The following is an 18,979-nucleotide window of genomic DNA, read 5'->3' as shown; positions in this document are numbered from 1 at the left end:
CTCTTTGTTCTGGCAGCCATTTTCATCTGATTGTGTGAAAACACAGTCGGAGAATCCGTTTCCATCTTGCCAGAAGGAACGGTTTTTACAATAATCCATTATGTTCTCTTTACTACAGAAACTTCTCTTTCTTTTTCTTTTAATTTTACCGGCATCGCTAGTTCTGATTGGAAATGGTGAGTAAGCTAGTCTTCCGTGATTTTTACCTTTTATGTTGTAACTAAAGTATGTACGTTCTTTTAAAGCCCTCTTGTGTCCTGTGATGTGTTAGGCATTTGGAATGATTTTACCAACGCGGATAAAAGACAGTTTGAATGAGCTTTTGGAGGGTTATCTTCGGTCTTGAAAGTGTTTTACTGTAATTTCCGTTGTATTTCTCCTCGATTGCTACATTCTCTCTGTTCGTGAGGAATAGACCTGTTTTTTCCTTCGCGTTGGGCGAGTGATTTCCCTTATTTTGTCTGAGGACTTGTTATCAATTTATTTAAGTCTGTGTAGAGCAGTAGTTGGGTTGTTTTGACGGTATGGAGGGTTTGTTTCCTGAGTTATGCTCATGTGTTTTATTTTGGCGTCTTTGTATACGTGGCATTCAACCACTGGGTCTGAAATAGATGTATGTGTTATGGCCCGGGAAGACGAAGTTGAAAACGAACAAGAGGTCGCACAACCAACCGAAGCAGACGCTACAGAGGCTACAGTAGATGAGGAATATGTTGAAGAAGTTGTTGAAGATGCGGATGATGGAAAGGTCAAACTAAGATGTTATCATACTTCTAAAGCTCTTGACTTGAGTTAAATTTTGATATTTGATGCTAGACCACGAAATTAGCAGAGCAGAGCTTGATGCCTTAAGAAATAAATGAAATGTTAGATGCAATAATTTTTGGCTTGCATGTACTTTTTGATATCATCAAAAGTCACCATGTAATGCAGGACATTCTAAATTAACATCTTGACAAGTGAAATTCCATTAGTTGTCACTGATTTCTCTGGCCAATCCTATTTCTTATTGATGTAGTGTAACTTTTGTCTTTGTTTGGATAATGCAATTTTAATTTGCATTACATGTATGTTTGTCAAACAGGTGGATGCTGAAGATGAGGAAGAAGATGACAAGGAAGACAGTCCAGCTCCAGCAGACTCTGTAAGTTCTACATGTAATTTGTAATTTGCAAGTAAAATCAATGATAGAAACATTCAGGTTTGACTTAAAACCAACAGAGTACTGTGCAGTATTTATTCTAAAACACTTGTAAACTATAGTAGCAAGAGAATTTTATTTATTTCTTATTTCGTGTTTGTAAAGACTATCTTGAATGCAGCCATACGTGGTTTAAAGTTTTTTGCTTTTCACATGTGTGCAGTAATTTTGTGGTTGTACAGCTATGCATGTTAATTTACTTAATTTTTGGGCTTGATAACAAATGGTTGAAGATGTCATCAATTCATTATGCATCACAGGTTTTTCTATTCCTGTAGAAAACTGATGCAGAGTCTACTGAGGAAGAAGAGGAAAAGGAAGAAACTCTCAAGCCATCTCCTGATGCTGATACAGTTATTTTCTTCACCAAGCCTGGAAACCAAGGTATTTTGAATGTCGTCTTTGAAATGTTGTCCAGAGGTGAATTTGTTTTCATGCATAGTGCATGATGTAGTGTGATTGTTTCAGCTGGGATGGAATTTAGCAACCTCTCTTTCACTTTTTCATTCTGACTTCCATTCAGGTTGTCAAATTACATGCGACTTTCAAGGGCAACCCTTTTCATAGTTATTTCCATTCATTCAATCACAGTTTGCACCTGACTGACATTCTAAACCTCTTTTATAATTTTTCATTGGTTCTCATTTGTATGCATTGCAGTATTTCCAGCTGGGGAAGTAATTAAGTGTCTCATTGGCCTTGGTAATAATGGCAAGAATGATTTTATTGTGGAACATGCGGAAGCTTCTCTCAGGTAATTATTTTTTTTTTTTTGTAGTAAATGGTTTTTGTACTGTTCTTGGCGGATAAAAATAAATTTCAATAAAGTTCCCCTTTACCAAGATATGTTTATGTTGAAATGTGCTCCCCACCTTTTTTGTTACATTGAAGCATTAACTAGTTTCTTCATGCGTTATTCACAGGTATCCTCAAGATTACACCTATTACATCCAAAACGTAAGTATAGATTAGCATTATTTAATGTTTTTAAGTTTCTATGGTACAAACTAAATTCCCTTTTCAAAAGAAGCACCTATCTTTAGAATTTCTGGTGGAAGTTTATATGTTTATTTCCCTTGAAAAAGAAATTTTAAATTGAGGTTTGCTAATTTTTTCATTTATTTTCAAATTTCTGTAGTTCACTGGTTTCCAATATAACATTGTTGTACAGCCAGGCAATCAGGTGGGTGTTGCTGAAAAAACAAAAATAAGATTGACATGTTCACATGAATACATTTGTTTAGGCCGGTCAAAAGTTTCTTTGCTTTTAAATTTGTGTTAGACATGGACATTTGCCTTATTGATCATTGCAAATCAATACTTGTAGTTTAGGGGCGTTCTTTACCATTCACAGTTAGTTTCAAATAGATATTAGAAAGAAGTTGCTAAAAATTGTGATTTTTTAATGTACACTATGAAAGGGGTTACCCTTGAAAGTCATGGTCAACCATGGTCAATTGTCAATTTGTCTTTTTTTTGTCAGGCATCCTTTGAATATGCATTTAAACCTCATGAATCATTTGGCGGGCGTCCATTTGGTTTAACTGTTAACTTGGTCTACAAGGACTCGGTGAGATATTATCATATATTAACATCTGTTAAAGAGGAACTGAAGCCTAAAGTTACACCATTTCTAAATTGCAACTTTTAGCATAATATCAATATTTTTTAAAGTCTTTGAGCTTGACTTTGCCTTGAAAAAATAGGCTAAAATTGAAAAAAAAAATCTTGCTTCTAAACTTGTGTATAGCAGGTTTGTTGAAGTTATATTGCTTCTTATGAGGATTAAATTTGAAAATGGAATAATAAAGTATGTTTCTAATATAAAATTTTGGCTTCTGGCTGGGTTTTGATGGGCTGGGGATGTTGTTATAAATTGATCACTGAATGTGTCCATGTTGTTTACTAATTCACTCTTTAAACTTCACATATGTGGTTTTACATGGTCATACATGTTCTATTTCTTATCCCCATTTATCATGTTTTAAATATGTTCATATCTGGATGATATTTTCAAACCAAATTAACTCGGTAGTCTGGGGTTGAGTGATATATGGCAAAATGAAAACATGGTTGTATGTAATGCAGAGCCCAGTTTAGTGAGTCATTAAATCACACAGTGAGTTGTTTCTTTTGTTTATGTAGAGAAATGTGTTTGTGTATATAGTTTAAATCAGTGATTTATTTATGGTGTATTGTGCAGCATTTGTATGTACCAATAATTAGGGTAGAGTCATTGCAAAACACAGGGTGAGCTACCAAACACCGAAATCCTCAAAAGAAAATGGCTCGAATGTCTTGAACTGTATTGTTGTGTATGGAACCTCAAGTCTGAAATGCTTGGAACAACTGTGAAATAAAAGCTAAGGAGGACACCCTCTCAAAAATATTCTCCTATAACAGAGGATTGTTATGCAAACACTCGAGTGACTGATTGACCAAAGTATTACTTATCAGGGGACTCAATTCATCAAAGCTTTTTACTGTGCTACAGGAATATCTGTATTTTATGTGTTTCAGCATAGATCTGCATATAGAGGGAATAAACCTGCCTTTTTTTGTCAGTTTCTTGCTTCTGTATGCTCTTTAACCCTTGACAACAGACATGTTTGTGGGCTGTAAACATAGCTTTTCAGTATCTCTTGCGAAGACATTGATCTTTCATTTTTTTGTTTATCAGTCGGTGGAAACTTCTGTTTCCTCTGTGTCTCCTTCTGAGTCAATTGGTTCTTCACCTGGAGAGTAATTAGGCTTGAACTGGAAGGGTACAAACCTCTGATACTTATGAAATAAAGACAATTAAAATGTTAAGTTTGCATTTACTGTGCACTGATGTGTGGCCTTTGCAAATGAGAGAAGTGTTTCATTTCCTTACCACTGATGCCACATTTGACCTCTGCTTCTTGCTTTGAGCCCATGGTTTAAAGGCCGTAAAAGCGGAAAAAGAGAACTTCAAGTAGAATTTTCTTGGAAATAACAAGAAGCTTGTGAAAACAAGTATTGAGACTTAATCTTATTCCTCTAAAGCTAACTAGAAATGAATGCAAAAAAAAAAAAAATTTTAGACTTAAGTTTCCCTTTATATTGAACTCCTTGGCTATTGTTGCATTTAGATCAAGTGATAAGTTAATTCTTTTGATTAGCCACCTAATCTGATGGTGAATTGTTATTATCCCAATGACTTGCACAGGAAGGTAAACCATTCATGGATGCAGTCTTCAATGAAACTATCACCATAACAGAAAGCGATGAAGGAATTGATGGTGAAACGTAAGAAGACATCTTTGTTTCATATAGGACATAGCCTTTCAATTTAAAGTTCAGGGAAGATGTTGGTGGCCTTTTCATACTTGTTACTTTCCTTTCACATTTTTTTAGTTTTGACTTGTGTTTTTATTGTTATAATTAATTTTTCCTCAGCTTCTTCCTGTATGTGTTCTTGGCAGCAATAGCTCTGCTGTTAGTTTTAGCTGGTCACTATGCTCTCACGTCAGTCAAGGTCAGTAAAGCTAATCTTGAACTTTTAAATCTAATGACCCTACCTGTATTGAAGTTTTGCATGCCACTTAATCACCCATCTTAATTAGAAGCTAATGTTTGAGCTTGGATTTAAGTTCATGAGTTCATGTCAAATCTACATGCACAAAAGTGAGTTGTTGTTGTTGGTGTTTTGTGTTTGTTTTTTTCTCTTGAAGGGAAAGAAACCAGCCTCCAAGCCTGTAATTGAGATGGGTACACAACAGAATGCTGACATTGACTATGACTGGCTCCCCAAAGAAACAACCACAGAGTTTGGTAAGTTACAAAACCACTACACTAAAGGTTATTTTTATTTTTCTGTCAGTGGTGGCTTTAGTATTTCTTATCAAGCAAGTATTAGTGAAAGTTATACCCAATCAACTAAGCTGCAAAAGGATCAGAGATTAATCTAGGTCCAATCACCAAAATGTCTAAACAGTTTTGTCAAATTAGAGCATCATAGTTTTCCAGACTTATGGTGCTTCTCCTTCTATCAGGTGTTTATGGTCAGAAGCATAACATAACAGCTACCTGTGAAAGTCATTGCAGTGTTGATTTTATTGTTTATGAGAAAAACAAATTGAAAATCAGTTAAAGCTTAAAAAAACTAACTAACACATCGAAATTTTCCATTCTGTTTATTTAGTTGGCAAAAATTCTCCTCGCCGTTCACCAAGAAACAGACGTCAGAAGCGCAACACAGGCTCTGATGAATAGTCATTAAGTTATTAGATATATCAATTGTGAACTTACTGTGGCTGGCCTATTTACTTTGGTGTGTTACACACTGTCTGAATCTTTAACAAAAACTTTTCACTGAAGAAACAGTAGGTAATGCATCACTACCTTGCTTTTTTTCCCCAGTTTGACACTTATTGTAGACCCTTATCTTGTTATGACATATAACTATGTTCTGTGGTCGAGGCTTTCGGTCAACTTTTGGTTATCTTATAAACATTGTGCTGGTTCTTTTTTTGCTTGTCCAATCAAAATCAAGTAATCTTGAAAAGCAAATACGCTTGATATTTTTTGTCAGGCCTGAAGCCATTTGCTTTCTTGATTGGATGATTGGTTGAGAAACTTGGAAACTAGCTGAAATTTCACTCTGTGATCGCAACTCGTCTAAAAGATTTTGCAACCACTAACAGTGTATTATAATGTAATGAATTTTTAAGAGTTCTAGGAAACAAATTAAAATCCTCTGACTTTCGCTCAAATTGGCTGCAGAACGCAAAACCATGTTCTTCATGTACAATTCATGACTTCATAGAAGAAGTGTTATTGATTAAAAAATATCTAAACAAGCCAGAAGTTGTTTTTTTTCCTTCTGCTCAAAGGTAGTTGTCAGGAAATACATTCAGCCATAGTCGTTCTCCATTAAGTGAAATATTGATTGGTGCATCCACCAGAAAATCAATTAGTAAACAAAGAATTTTGTTCAGTGTGTACCGGAAATCCTCTGACTAGTATTCAGTGCGCTTCTTTCAAATTTAGGTAAAGATGTGGGCGCTTATTCAAGGGGGCGCGCTTGTTTAGTTTTTCCCAACAAGGGGTTCAAAAAGTGATGAGGTGCCATTAAAATGTTCAAATCAAAGGCAAATCACCCACTAGATATGATTCCTCACCCATAGAAATGGTGGGAGAGGAAGAAGGAGTGTGCTCGCTCGCGGATTTTTGGTGATGGAAGACGATAGCGGTATTTTGTGCCGTGTGAGCTATATCTATCTCGTTTAACAGGATCGGGATGAACACGGCTTCCATTAAATAAAGAAAGATTTTAAAATCTGCCTGGAACATTCCGTGAATTAAGCCAGAGCTTACTTGTACTGAAGGTACAAGGAAGTCTTGCTCCACAGATCGATGTTCACACAGTTTAATCCATGACGAAGCCTGGTATTTCAAGTCGATTGGCATCTGCATGATGCACAAGGCAAGAAACACGAGTTCCTTAGTTTTGTCATGGACGTTGCCTGGCCTTTAGACATTTAGTCACAGCCAGATTTTAATGCACTCCTTATTTTTCCTTCCTAGTTTTAATCTTTTCTCTTTTTTCTGTGACAACGTTATTATAATTCGGTGTATTCCTCAGCTTTGGCTTTTGGGTAGCTTTAGTATACGCATAGCAGGCACTTGAATAAATTCGACAGGAGAGTTTGACGTTATAAATTTGTAGTGCGTGAGGGAAGAGGTAGGTGCACCAGTGCTTCACATGTGACTAACCCCACAAGACTGGACACGGCCTCAGAAGAGGCTTGGGTGTAAGGTCGATCCTCTCTCGGCCAAGCGTGACATGGTCAATTTTGCGTTCGTATATCACAAGGTAAGTAGGGAGCATAAACCGTACTACTCCTAGTTGAGAGAAAATTTAACTTAGACCCAAGCCTCTTCCGTAGGCCTGTCCAGTCTTGACATCAAAAGCATAAGTAGAACGAAGCGAGCTCGGAAATCCTGATGGAAAACGCTCGTTTTCAGCGTAAATGCGCGGGGAGTTTTGGAACTGAGACATTTTTTCAGGTGCAATGATTTTAGATCGAAAACTTTGGGTGAAAAATTGCCGATCGCAAGGATTTTCTAGGTGTAAACCGCCCCTGTGTGGGCAACGGTCGAAATCGTATGGTGTACAGCCTTGACTCCGTCTCATAACAGGAATACCATTGCCCAAAACGGTAGAGGACACCGGTAACCACAACGGACACACAAAGAATGGGTAAGTTCTCTTAATCTTACGCGTAGAACGTGCGTATTTCCAATAATTTTTTTTTAGAGGGCACGGTAACGAATCCTGCAATCTGATTGGTTCTTTACCCGGTCAGTATTTTCCTATCTCTGCCTACGGGCCACGGTAACGCTTTCGTGAGTCGCCGAGTACATCTCAACTTTCGTTGCCATTTTTCATAAATATATCTCGTTTTGCCGGCTGGGCAGTATTCTTAAGCAAACACGTTGGTTACTACCTCAAGCCGACTTATGAATCCTCTCTTTTCTCTCTCTCAAATCACTTTGGTTGCCAAAAAATATTGGTTTCAGAATGAATTTGTATAAGCAATAGTGTCATTACGTTGGTTGACAGGCGGCCTAAAAGCCGTCTGCAATTGATTTTAATCATTCACAAAAAGTACCTAGAAAGTTAAAACGTGAGGTATTTGGTTAAAGGTAAACTGAACAATGGAACTTTCATTCATTTAATAACTGAATTTTCTCAAACAATTTGTTCGTAGTGAAAGAGCTTTTTTTTTCTTGCGCGCTCTCTAATTGACAGGTGTCAGATTGTGACAGATACTCGTAAAAATAATGCTTCAAAGTTTGTTTGGAAGCCTTTTAAATCACCTTTATCGTTACGGAAATGAAAATGTTTCGCTGAGGCATCTCCCTTTAATTTGCATCACCTCTATATTTTAACTACCATTTACTCACTCAAAAATTGTTCAGTTTATGGAAGATCTTGCCTCGGTCTTGAAAATGCTGCCCTCGGCCTACGGCCTCGGGCAGTATTTGCAAGACCTCGGTCACAGTTTTTCACCATACGGACCTCCCAGCCGGCAAATAACACATATATATTTAGCGTGGTAAATCGACCATATTCTTCTCCTTACAACGGGTTCAAATTCTCAACGGTTCCTCGTCACACAGCTCGTGACGCTTTCACAATCGTTTGGTCTTTTTCTCGAGACGTGAGCCTGGGATACCTGTGGTTTTTCATTTTTCCGACTTCTTAGCCGTCATGCGAGTTACACGCACCGCGAAGTAAACAAGCAAGGTGAGAGAGTAGGCCAAAGAACGACTGAACGAGATCTGTTGAAAAGGAAATAAAAATTACCGCATGGTCTATGACATGGCTTTGTAAGACGAAGTCATCTGTGAAGTTGTCAAATACGCTGGTCAAGTTTGTTACGCCCGCTACGCCTCAATGCAACCTGTGCCTCCCCGAACTTGTATAAGTTACTTTTAGTGACTGGTACACAACAAATCAATGGTCATAATAGCACCGCGGGAAAAGTACTGGGCCGTTAGAAAGAACACACCTTCGCAGACACAGCGATACAGTCACTGCCCTCTATCGCACAGAGTGACTGTGAACCTGATGAAGGCTATCATTACAGGGAAATGTATTCCATGAAAGAGCGTTTTCCGGGAACGACTAACAGTATGTATGCGTTGCTTATCCTCAACCACGGCTAAACCAACAGTTGGTGGCTTGCGACCTAGAGCAGGAGCAAACTCTGGTGAATGAAGCTGAAGGTAAATTTCAAGTTTTTATCTGTTAATCATGGTTAGTTGCTTCGCATGCAAATTCGCATTTGCAAATTAAAATGGAAAACCGCGTGGGGGTGTACTTATCTCCCTACGATGTGGCCACTTTAAAATGATTTGGGTTTGCTTTCGAGGTCACAAAGATGAAAATTTGCTCTCGCTTGACCACAGATGGCACTCAACCAGTGAAAATGAATGCAACTTTATATCCAATGTTACAACCCTCCGCCTATCGTACTATGGCAGCTTTCCTCGACCCGCACCTCGTTTGTCTATTGAATTGTTGAAAATGTGGTGGCTGGGTGGAAGAGAATCACGCAAAATGGGTATCTCATTGTAATCATAATTAATGATTCACATTTGAGGGTGTTAAATCAGTTTGAAAGACTGAGATGTTCATTCTTTTTCCCAGAAATACGATGACAGTTGGTAAAAAAATACTTGACGTCTTTAAGTGGTATTATTTGAAACTATAAAATAAACTCCTAAATAGTGGACTATAGATAGGGGAATATAGATTTGTAGAATCAGCAAATCAGGATAGTATATTCACACCAAAGAGCAGCCTAATAACATGCTTCATATAAAAGAAATCTAGAAAAGAAATCTTTCATATTTTGTTGGTTACAATACAACAGCAATAGACAGATTGCATGAACTTCAGCTTAATACCTTATAGTTCTTATAGCTTGGAAGAATTAAAAAATAGATGATTTCCGGATAGTTTTTAATTTTTTTTGTTCATAGTCTACCTGTGTCATAATTGAATACCCCTCCCAACTGGCTGAGCTTGTTGTAGAGCTGTATCTGATTGTTGTTATCCAGATGTATCTGTTCAAATATTGAAATCTGTTGGCTGTTCTGTTCTGCCTAGACTTTGAAATTCTGTAAACTTCAAACAGGTAACAAGGGACCAAGGAGGACGGTGAATAATGACATGTACCTGATTGAATATCTGTTGACTGCTGCACAGTTACCACATATAGTGTATAGGACAATAATGCTTTTTCTATGATGGTCAATTTATAAAATGGCTAGTGTTGAGCAAAATATAGATGATACTTCTCTTATTATACCTGTTATGTTCTTCAGATGGTGTTTGTTGTGGGAAAGTGCCCAGGACTTAGCACATGAAGATTATTATTCAAAAAAAAAATATATACAATATATGAATTTGAAAATCTGGGATGATCTATTATTTTCCTTGCAAAACCATAAAATATTGCAAGAAGTACTGAAACTCAATTGCCTTCTATTGATTTCTATTCTTTCTATTCTTCTATTGATTAATCAATTGAAACATTGAAATAGATGAATTTAATGGTTCTTTTGCTCAAATATGACATTTTCTTTTTATTGAAACTGATATATGTAGTTTTTACTACAATGTAATTCTAAATGTGTACTGATAATGCAGTATCGTGTTTTGTGAACATGGTCACACACTCCCCTGCTTAGCACTCCTCTATAACATGTGTGCTTGGTTAATAATTAATTATCATAAATATATTTTCCATAAAATCCTAATAGAGTTAATATCACTGAGTAGATAGAGAGTTCATGGACTTAAATGGTTGTGAGACTAATAACTGCAGTTTTAGGCTGCTTGAACTTGTTCCTGTGTTTCCAGCTGTCTTCCTCTTTTTTCTTCTTGGTGGTAGGTAGATTTATGGAAGTGGATCCTGTGCAGTAGGTACTTGGCCTGCAACATCTCATACATTACTTTCTAACTCCACGGGAAATACTGGATCTGTATCACTTCAGTCAGCATGGGCAGTCCTCTGTGCAAACTGGTTTGAGGTACAGGCTCTGGCTCATCTGGAGTTACTGGGTTGGCTTCATGCACTCTCTTGGTAGAACTAGGACAGATTTTTCATCTTTGTCAGCTGCAATACTAAGATATTAAGAGCCAGGTTTACTCTCAGGGTTGTGTCTGGGGTAGGTTACTCCTCTGAACCTTCTTTGTCCGTCATTCATGGGTTCTACATTGTAAACTGAGCTTTGATAGTCTGTTTTGTTACTAATCACCTTGCACACATGTGAACTTACTGCCAACCAGCTTGCTAACAACATTAGTCAACTTGTGGCCACTTCAGATCAACTTGTTGATAACTTCAGTCAATTCACTGTCACTTATTTTTGTTATTTGATTTGTTATGCTTAAAGCACTGTTTATGTCCCCTCTCAGAACAAGGTCAAAATTGGGGCCTTTCATAGAAAATGTTAACAATTTTAAATGAAACCTTGCCAATCAACATGACATTCAATTTGTTAATTGTTTGAAATGTTCAAATTATTAGAATAACACACTGCAATAAAATGAGGAGAAAAAGATAACTGTAATAAAAAAGGAAACAGTCTCCAAAAGATAGAGTTCTTTCTTGGTAGTATTTATTTTCTTTTGGTTTGTTTTGTTGTGATTATTCTTTTAAAGGAAAGTACATACAGGTATTGAAATTTGTTGTATACTATAACATAGTGTTATAAAGTGTGTTACAACTTAATGGTGCTTATTGTAACTTAAGATAGCGTATCATTAAAAGGGAAAAAATCAATTCTCTAAGTAATGTTTTGTTAGAACTGTTGTCAGGTTAATGGTGTAAGTAATATTACGGTACAAACATTGAAAACATAAATGATATAAGAAAAAAAAAACAAAATCAAATAAACAGCAATGAATACTTTAGACAAGAAGAGAAATGTATTATCAACTAAAACATTTGACACCAGCCATGAGTTGGACCATACAATTTTGAACAGGACTTAATACAATATACAACACATTGACTACTACTTTGAATTTTCTGCTATTTGTTAAGAGATGTCAGGGCTTTGAGTAAATTGAACACCAAAATATCACAGCTGCTTGGTGCTAAACTTGAGTGCCTTTAGGAACATAGCTTCTAGGGGGTTGTGGTTGTGGTTGCTTTAGACTTGGATGTTGTCACTGTTGTATACATATGGCTCATAATGTTTGCATACGGAGACAATTGCAATCAGTTCCGTTTTAATTTGCATATATCATGTTTTGGCATTTGTAAGTGTGCAAGAGGCATAGGCCACTGGATGCCCAATTTGTAGTAGGGCAGTGCCTACTAAACTGAGGTGGGTCACACAGTAGAGTGATTCCTTCTCCCAAGGTCTAGTTACTCAAAACTGGTGCAGTTGTGACTGTTCTCTTCAAAACTTTTTAGTCATCTTGTGGAGTCTTTCCCCAAGTCCATCATAAGTTGTTTTGTGTCAGTTCTCTTAGTGGTCTTGTGATGTCTGAAAGATATAGAAGAATAATTGAGCTGTGCTTTTGGTGGAAATGTCATAATGTAAAAAGGAAGAATGAATGAAAAGTTTTTTGTTGATGCCATGGCTATAAAGTTTTGTTTTCTAAAGACTTTTGTGGTCTTTCAGTTGCCTTAATGAAGGGGAAGGCCACGGATGCTATATGCTGCCAAGCATGATACTTCATCTCAGTAACTTGTCTCTCTAGAGGCTGAAGGAGAAGTACAAGTTTGCATATGGATTACATGGTAGTGATCCAGTGAACAGACATAAAGCACAACATCAGCAACATTTTCCTTGTGTAACAAGATCAATGTGAATCAATAGGCGTGTCAAAAAACAAAAACATTTTTAATTGAAAAAAAATGAGAGATATCCAAGGACATCTGAGTGCCACAGACATGCAGTACTGGATCATGTTATTACATAATTACGTGTTAATACCAAATGGTAGATGATTGGCTGAAATCAAACTGGTGATCAGAGGGCAAGTACTGAGACACATGCAGAATAGGGTAATGCAATATCTCTACAACTGACACTTTGTGCAATTTTGAAACCCCTTTGCAAATGCTCCCCCTCTATGGCTGGAGAATGTTGCTTTGGATCAGGATGTAAAGTGATTGTTGGCTTTCTGTCACTTACTGCTGGATTGCGGCTGAACACTTTTGATTTGTTCTGTTCATTCAGCATGTCAGAGACTTGTCTGTCAGCCACTCATGCTTGAACTTGTTTGTTAAGGACTTTTCAGCCTTTTGGTGTCTGTGGAGATCTTTTGGCAAGTGGGCTGATAGTGAAGAAGTTCAATACAATACAGTGTGATAAACTTTGTTTATAAGGAGTACCACTTAAAATTTAAAAAGACTGATAATCCTGTGGCCCTCTAAAAATCAACAAAGTAATATACATGAAGAATACACAATGTTGAAGAAGTATCTAGATGTGTAGAAGACTGTACAATAACATTTTTTAAAAATTGCAATGAGTTAAAATTTGTATATAGGTAGATGAAATATTTAAATTAGTATTTTAAAAGTGGTTTTTACCCTTTGTATTTATGATCTTTCAGGTTAATTGTCAAAGGATTGCTGTCATTTTCTGTATGCTTTCTCAGTCTCTTTCCGTGTATAAGCATTAATTTTGTTTTTTTTACATTAATACACATTTTTTCCATATTTGGCCATGGCTGAATATTTTCCAAGTCTTCTTGAAGCTTATTCCTTACTAATGGGATGTTAATCCAGTTGGAGTGAGATGTTTATGTACCATTGTGAGTAGAGACCACCTGGCAGCAGGAATGGAAACTCGTCATGGTTTCATGGCACACAGAGACCTACTACAAGCAAACTTTAAGTTAGGAAAAGTGGCAATCATCTAAGTCATGGTTCTTGCCACAGAGGTTGCAAAGACTGGTGGAGTTATCGGAGCTTATCCTTTGGTCAGCAGGTACTTGCATTTCATGGCTAGAGAAGCAATGCAGAATGTGAGAACAGCCCTCAGAGGTTTGCTTTTGCCAAACCTTTGTGGAAATGATAAGGTTGATCCATTGAGCTATCTCTGCACAGAGGGCTTCTCCTGAGGAGACTGGCCCACTTGCAGTGCTTGCCTCAGCATTCACAAATTTTATGAAGTCTGCAATAACGGGAATCTCTCCTTTAGACATCCTTATTCTAGTGGCTTCACTACACTACCTGTCCTGGAGCAGAAAGGGAAGCTTGGCCACCATGCTCTGCAAATTATGTAGATGACTGAAGATTTATTGGAAGGTTAGCATTGTTATGGTAAGAAATACAGAAAATTTGTCTAGAGCCTTTTTGTTGCCAGTCCATGTAATGGGCCACTCATTGATCTTCTTCAGGTAGGCATATGATGTTCTGCAAGGTCTCCATACTTTTTCTCTAAGGAGCATCTTTGCTTCTAGATAACCACTGTCTTGATCCACTTGAAGACATCCTTTCATAAGCTTAAAATCAGTTCTCCTTCTAGGTGCTGCTTTAAGTTCTGTAAGGATGCAGCATTTGAACTGAATTTTGCTTATATTTGTGGTTCCTACAATGTAGCACTGCATGAAGATTGAAATTCGAGGGGATCACTAGTAAACTCACTTAGTGTCAGTGTGGGGAGCAGACTCTGGTGCTGTTGTTCCACTAGTAGCTCTATTAGCCTATTTTGCTAATGAAGTGCATCATAAAACTCCATTGGCATTGTATTTGGCCATGCATCAGAGGTGGAAAACTCAGAGGCAAATGGATTCAAGCTGAGATGTTACTGCATTGGCTTAGGAGGTACTCTAGGTTGGTCATAATAATCTGGATTAGAGCTGACACCTGTGGCAGTTTTTGAATGTATTCTTTAAGTGGTGTATGTACTTGAGACTACATGAAAGAAGACCCAGAAATTGAAGATGGCTGAGAATGAAAGACCTCTGGGGAAAGTTTAGGTTGATGGATTGAATCCTCTCTCACATTCTCTGGAGCTTCTTTTGTATGTTCAGTCCATTGTACCATTTTCTTGGTGAAATCATTGATTCTGTCACTCTGTTTGGTATACCAGTCACTAGCTACACTTTGATCAATTGTCCAACAGTACAGCAACACATCTTTGAAGCTTCTCCATGGTGCTACAAAATTCGCTGAGCTTGTTTTCAATGACATCCACATTTTCTTCGATGCATATCAAATACAGTAATAACCCGCGTATAAGAACCTGAATTTTTCAATTTAGCCTAAATAGGTTCTTATATAAATGGTACTTAAAGGAAATTTAGCCTAAACAGGTTCTTAAATAGGTTCTTAAATTTGCATATGTATTTCATCGGAATATATTGTATATATATTGCAAATACAGTATCATCTCATAATAAATCATTTATAATGTACCATGTAGAGCAATGCCTATAGGCAGTTCAGTGTAGATACAGTAAAACTATATGTTCTTAACAAAACATAACAGTTTAATCAGTTAGTTATTAGTTTCTGCCAAGACACTTTTACAGCAACCCCACTGATAAGAACCTAACTTAAAACTTTAGGCTAAATAGGTTCGTATGTAGAGGGGGCTTAAAATGAGAATTTTAGCCTAACAGGTTCTTAAAACCCAGGTTCTTATAAGTGGGTTATTACTGTATTCCATCTGGTTAATCTGCCTAGTAATTCTCCTTCCGATAGCCTAACAGTTTTTCCATCAAATGTGGGAAATGAAGGTCTTTCCTTTTTCAGTACACTGCCTCTGTCTTAATACACCTTGTGGGGCTTCAAAAAATTCTAAACAGTTGCCTTCCATTTGTCTCCAATGGTTTCTAAATTTACTTTTCTCAAACAAATTTGCAACATTTCAATGAAATATTGGGGCCAAAATCACTCATACTTGTTCATCACACACACCTAAATATTCTTTGATGAATGAAATATACTAAAGTATTGAAGCAAGTGTAAAAATTGAAGCAAAATGAACATTTAAAGTGGTTGCTTAATAAAATAACAAATATCAAGGCTCTACAATCATACTTATAGAAATTGACCAATGAGAAAACAAAATAAAGGACAACAAAGACACTTGCAAATGCTGTAAGAGATCCTGGCTGGTTAAAGAGATTATAAAATGATGAAGGAAACAGTGGCATAGTGTGATATAAACTAGTAGTAACCACAGGTCAGAAAGTGCGGGCCTGAATGCAATTGAATAGCTTTTGTCTAAGATGTTGGGAACGGGCAGAGAATTAGTAATGTGACCATGTGTATTTTGAAAGTGCAAAATACACGTCTACCTTTATAGATATTTTGGGCAGACTTGTACCCAGTCTCTTCTCATCATTTGCTTATAGGGAGCGCGCCAAGAGATACGGGCACGCGGACTTGCGGAGTGCAAAAGTAACGACTGGGTACAAGTCTGTATTTTGCCTGAAGTCGTCTACATGTTGTTGAGTCACATTTGAGTTGCTGTTGAATAAGTGACATAATTTTTTGGTAGAACACAATATTTATTGAAAAGTAGAAACATCAACATAAGATTTACTGTAATAAAGGTTTTAAGAACTGCAAAGATGAATGGGTTCTAATCCAGTAGTAACATAAATGTTATTGTAATAAAAGTTTAGAGAACTGCAAATGTCAATTGTTTCCAAAAAGTTGAACATACATTTTAGTGTCAAAAAGTTTGAATAACTGCAACGTCAACGGGTCTTAATCGATTATAACCATAAGTTTCCCTTAATAAAGGTTTGTAAAACTCCAAATGCCGGTGGGTTGTAAAATGTCCAACATTGAACATAAGTTTCATTGAAATGAAAGTTTCAAGGAATGTAAATGGGTTCTAATGGATTATTGACAAATATATTACTGTAATAAGTTTCGAGAACTGCAAATGTCAATGGGCCCTTTAAAGTCCAACATAAACATTAGTTTTGTTGTAACAAAAGTTTCAAATAATGTGGACGGGTGTATTCTAAAACATCCAGTATTAAGTTTGACGTAGAATCTCAGTAATTTCACATTTTCCAGGTTAAGTAGTCCTTCTTTGAGTTCATCTGTTGTGTTGTTGCATGACAGATCTACTTTGTTGATCAACATTTTCATGAAATCCGTAAAGGCTGTCAGCCAGACATCTTTACCATCGATTTGTGCACATAAATGTGCAGACATGCCCTTTTCACATGCTTTGACCTTTTGACAGGTGCCACAACTAGCACAAGTAATGACTTTGCAATCAACAGCATATGGCATTTTCTTTTTGCAATTTGGAATCTGACAAACCATGAAGGTGTTTACTTTATCTGTGAATTTAAATTCCTCTACTGTTGTTGTCTTTTTAATGTTGGTTAACAGCTCTTTTCCTTTTATGTCTTTCAGTAGGGTATCAATCGGAGTGAACGTGGTTTCTGTTGTTGTTCCAAGGTGCGTCTTCCCATTGAAGCTTTTGACACTGAGATTCTTTATGTCATAGCTTTGTCCAGTGGTCAACGCTGTAATAATGTCATCCCAAGATGGATGATGGCACTGCCTGTTTTGTCTTCGAGAACACAGTCTTCTTTTACCCTCCCTTTGGAACCATTTCTTTTGACGAGTTCTTTTGGCTCCAAAGAACCCATTGTTAAGGTTGCCTTTACGTTCACTCTATGGTTTCGTGTTAGTTTGTCAAGCTGTTGTAATGTAATATCTGTGGCAGATGAGTCAGGGAGGTTGGCTGACGATGAAGTGTCTGCAGGAGAATGCTCTTTGCATGGATCAAAATTGACATCACTTGAATTAGCTTTGATGAGTGAGGTGTACTGGTTTATGAAGATTTGGCCATCATCTTCCCTGGCACTCAATATTTTAGAAGGTGTCTTTGTTTTCTCAAAGTGAATAAAGTGCTGGTGGGTTTTCTGGTCAAAGCCAATGACTTTAGCAAACTTATCTGGAGATGTTTTTAAGCTAAATGTATAGTAATTGGTACCATATTTTCCTTTTTTCATTGGTGACACTGAGTGCACAAAACCAGGTGGAGTATCTGAAAAAAGAAACACACAAAAAATCAGAACTGAAGTAAATGAAATTGGAAGATTATAAATGGAAAATTTAGTTTACATATTCTTGTGAAGTGGGAAAATAACAATAAGAGAACAAACCTTTTCGCTTTGATGCCATGGATCTGTGAATGTAAAAGCACTGAAAAAAAAATCAAAATTCCAAATGTTATGCACCAGTTGTACTAATGATTGCTTGGTTTGAGTAATTTATACACTTTGCTTCTCAGAAAGTTGTCGTTGTATAATAATGGTTATAATAAACTTATTATATTTTACAATTTATTTACATGCAAAAAGTTGTTTGTTTAGTGTATCATGAGAAAAGGAATTGAAATTTCAGTCAGTTACTTGCCAATAATCTTGCCAATATACTCAGTTTTAGGATTACTTTGAACAAGGCAGTGTGACTTACTGTATGTTGATGTTGTTCATTAATAGTATAGGTAGGTGTATATTAGATATTATGAATTGGATGATGAAGTTAATACATTGGTTTGTAGTTGAGTTTAGTGAATGGAATTTAAGGTGGTATTGTTTGCCAACATAGAAAGGCGCTCTTCTTCTTGTATCCTGAACTGGAAGTTTGATGCATTCTTTATAGTCTTCAAACGTTCAAATGACATTGGCTCAATAACACAAGAATCTAGTGTTTTCACCCTACTGATTGCAACATATGTCATGCCTGCTGTTCGTTCTCGTGGACCAATATCTATCCAAGCTTTTTCTAGAGTAAGTTCCTGGCTTTTGTGTATTGTTGTAGCCCAGGCAAGCCTTAAAGGTAATTGCTGTCTTTCATGAAAAGTATCAAGTGAATGAGATGTTACTGTGATAGGGCACACTGGCACACATTTTGATAGTAACTCAGTAAATGATGGCCCTGTATGATAGTCAAATTTAACCATAACTGCTATTGGTAAATCTGGTGGTGAGTGATTTTCGGCAAATATGATGTCTACAACTTTTCCAGTAGCTCCATTACACAGTCCAACTTCTGGCCATAAATTCATTGTAAGCATTACGGAAGCATGTCTGGCAAGAAATAAGATAGGTACTAATCCAGACATTTCGTCAGAAGGTAATGATTTAGCAGTGGAAGATGAATGGCGAGCTTGAATGCAAGCTACTGGTTGAGAAAGCTTCAGCAGTTCTTGGTGATTGTACGCAGCAACATCATCGTTACCATAAAATAATTTTATAGCATCGTCAAATTCATTTAGATTTGCAAC

The 18,979-nt window shown here is 36.8% G+C and overlaps 2 protein-coding genes, 1 long non-coding RNA gene and 2 pseudogenes across 3 annotated transcripts in view; 2 read left to right on the top strand and 3 right to left on the bottom strand.

Annotated features, from left to right (window-relative positions):
• Positions 1 to 6,024, top strand: LOC113675762 (translocon-associated protein subunit alpha). Its single transcript, XM_027192369.2, has 12 exons — positions 1 to 176; positions 612 to 748; positions 1,085 to 1,144; positions 1,480 to 1,585; positions 1,862 to 1,955; positions 2,125 to 2,158; positions 2,340 to 2,384; positions 2,685 to 2,771; positions 4,392 to 4,471; positions 4,622 to 4,700; positions 4,897 to 4,996; positions 5,367 to 6,024. The coding sequence occupies exons 1-12, from the start codon at positions 101 to 103 to the stop codon at positions 5,435 to 5,437; spliced, it is 969 nt and encodes a 322-aa protein (XP_027048170.2). The 5' UTR covers positions 1 to 100; the 3' UTR covers positions 5,438 to 6,024.
• Positions 6,025 to 8,719: 2,695 nt separating this feature from the next.
• On the top strand, positions 8,720 to 11,526 carry LOC149048551 (uncharacterized). Its single transcript, XR_016184539.1, has 2 exons — positions 8,720 to 8,959; positions 10,633 to 11,526. It is a non-coding gene; the product is annotated as an uncharacterized LOC149048551 (long non-coding RNA).
• Positions 11,527 to 13,805: 2,279 nt separating this feature from the next.
• On the bottom strand, positions 13,806 to 14,907 carry LOC149048550 (uncharacterized; annotated as a pseudogene).
• Positions 14,908 to 16,643: 1,736 nt separating this feature from the next.
• On the bottom strand, positions 16,644 to 17,699 carry LOC149048549 (uncharacterized; annotated as a pseudogene).
• Positions 17,700 to 18,129: 430 nt separating this feature from the next.
• The window catches only part of LOC149048548 (ATP-dependent DNA helicase PIF1-like), a 1,370-nt gene continuing 520 nt past the window's right edge, over positions 18,130 to 18,979 (bottom strand). The window contains exon 1 of the mRNA XM_089198814.1: positions 18,130 to 18,979. This exon is cut by the window's right edge and continues 520 nt beyond it. Coding sequence (XP_089054940.1) covers positions 18,260 to 18,979 — 720 coding nt within the window. The 3' untranslated portion in view covers positions 18,130 to 18,259.

This window comes from Pocillopora damicornis, chromosome 3, assembly GCF_964200805.1.
Source record: "Pocillopora damicornis chromosome 3, jaPocDami1.2, whole genome shotgun sequence".
Lineage (NCBI taxonomy): Eukaryota > Metazoa > Cnidaria > Anthozoa > Scleractinia > Pocilloporidae > Pocillopora > Pocillopora damicornis.
Note: the sequence above shows the minus strand (reverse complement) of the source record. Positions and strands in the feature narration are given on the sequence as shown.

Coding starts and splice junctions, on each gene's coding strand:
- LOC113675762 (XM_027192369.2), top strand. CDS start 101: ATGTTCTCTTTACTACAGAAACTTCTCTTTCTTTTTCTTTTAATTTTA. Junction 2,385..2,684: donor TTGTACAGCCAGGCAATCAG/GTGGGTGTTGCT, acceptor TTTTTTTGTCAG/GCATCCTTTGAATATGCATT. Junction 2,772..4,391: donor ACTTGGTCTACAAGGACTCG/GTGAGATATTAT, acceptor TGACTTGCACAG/GAAGGTAAACCATTCATGGA.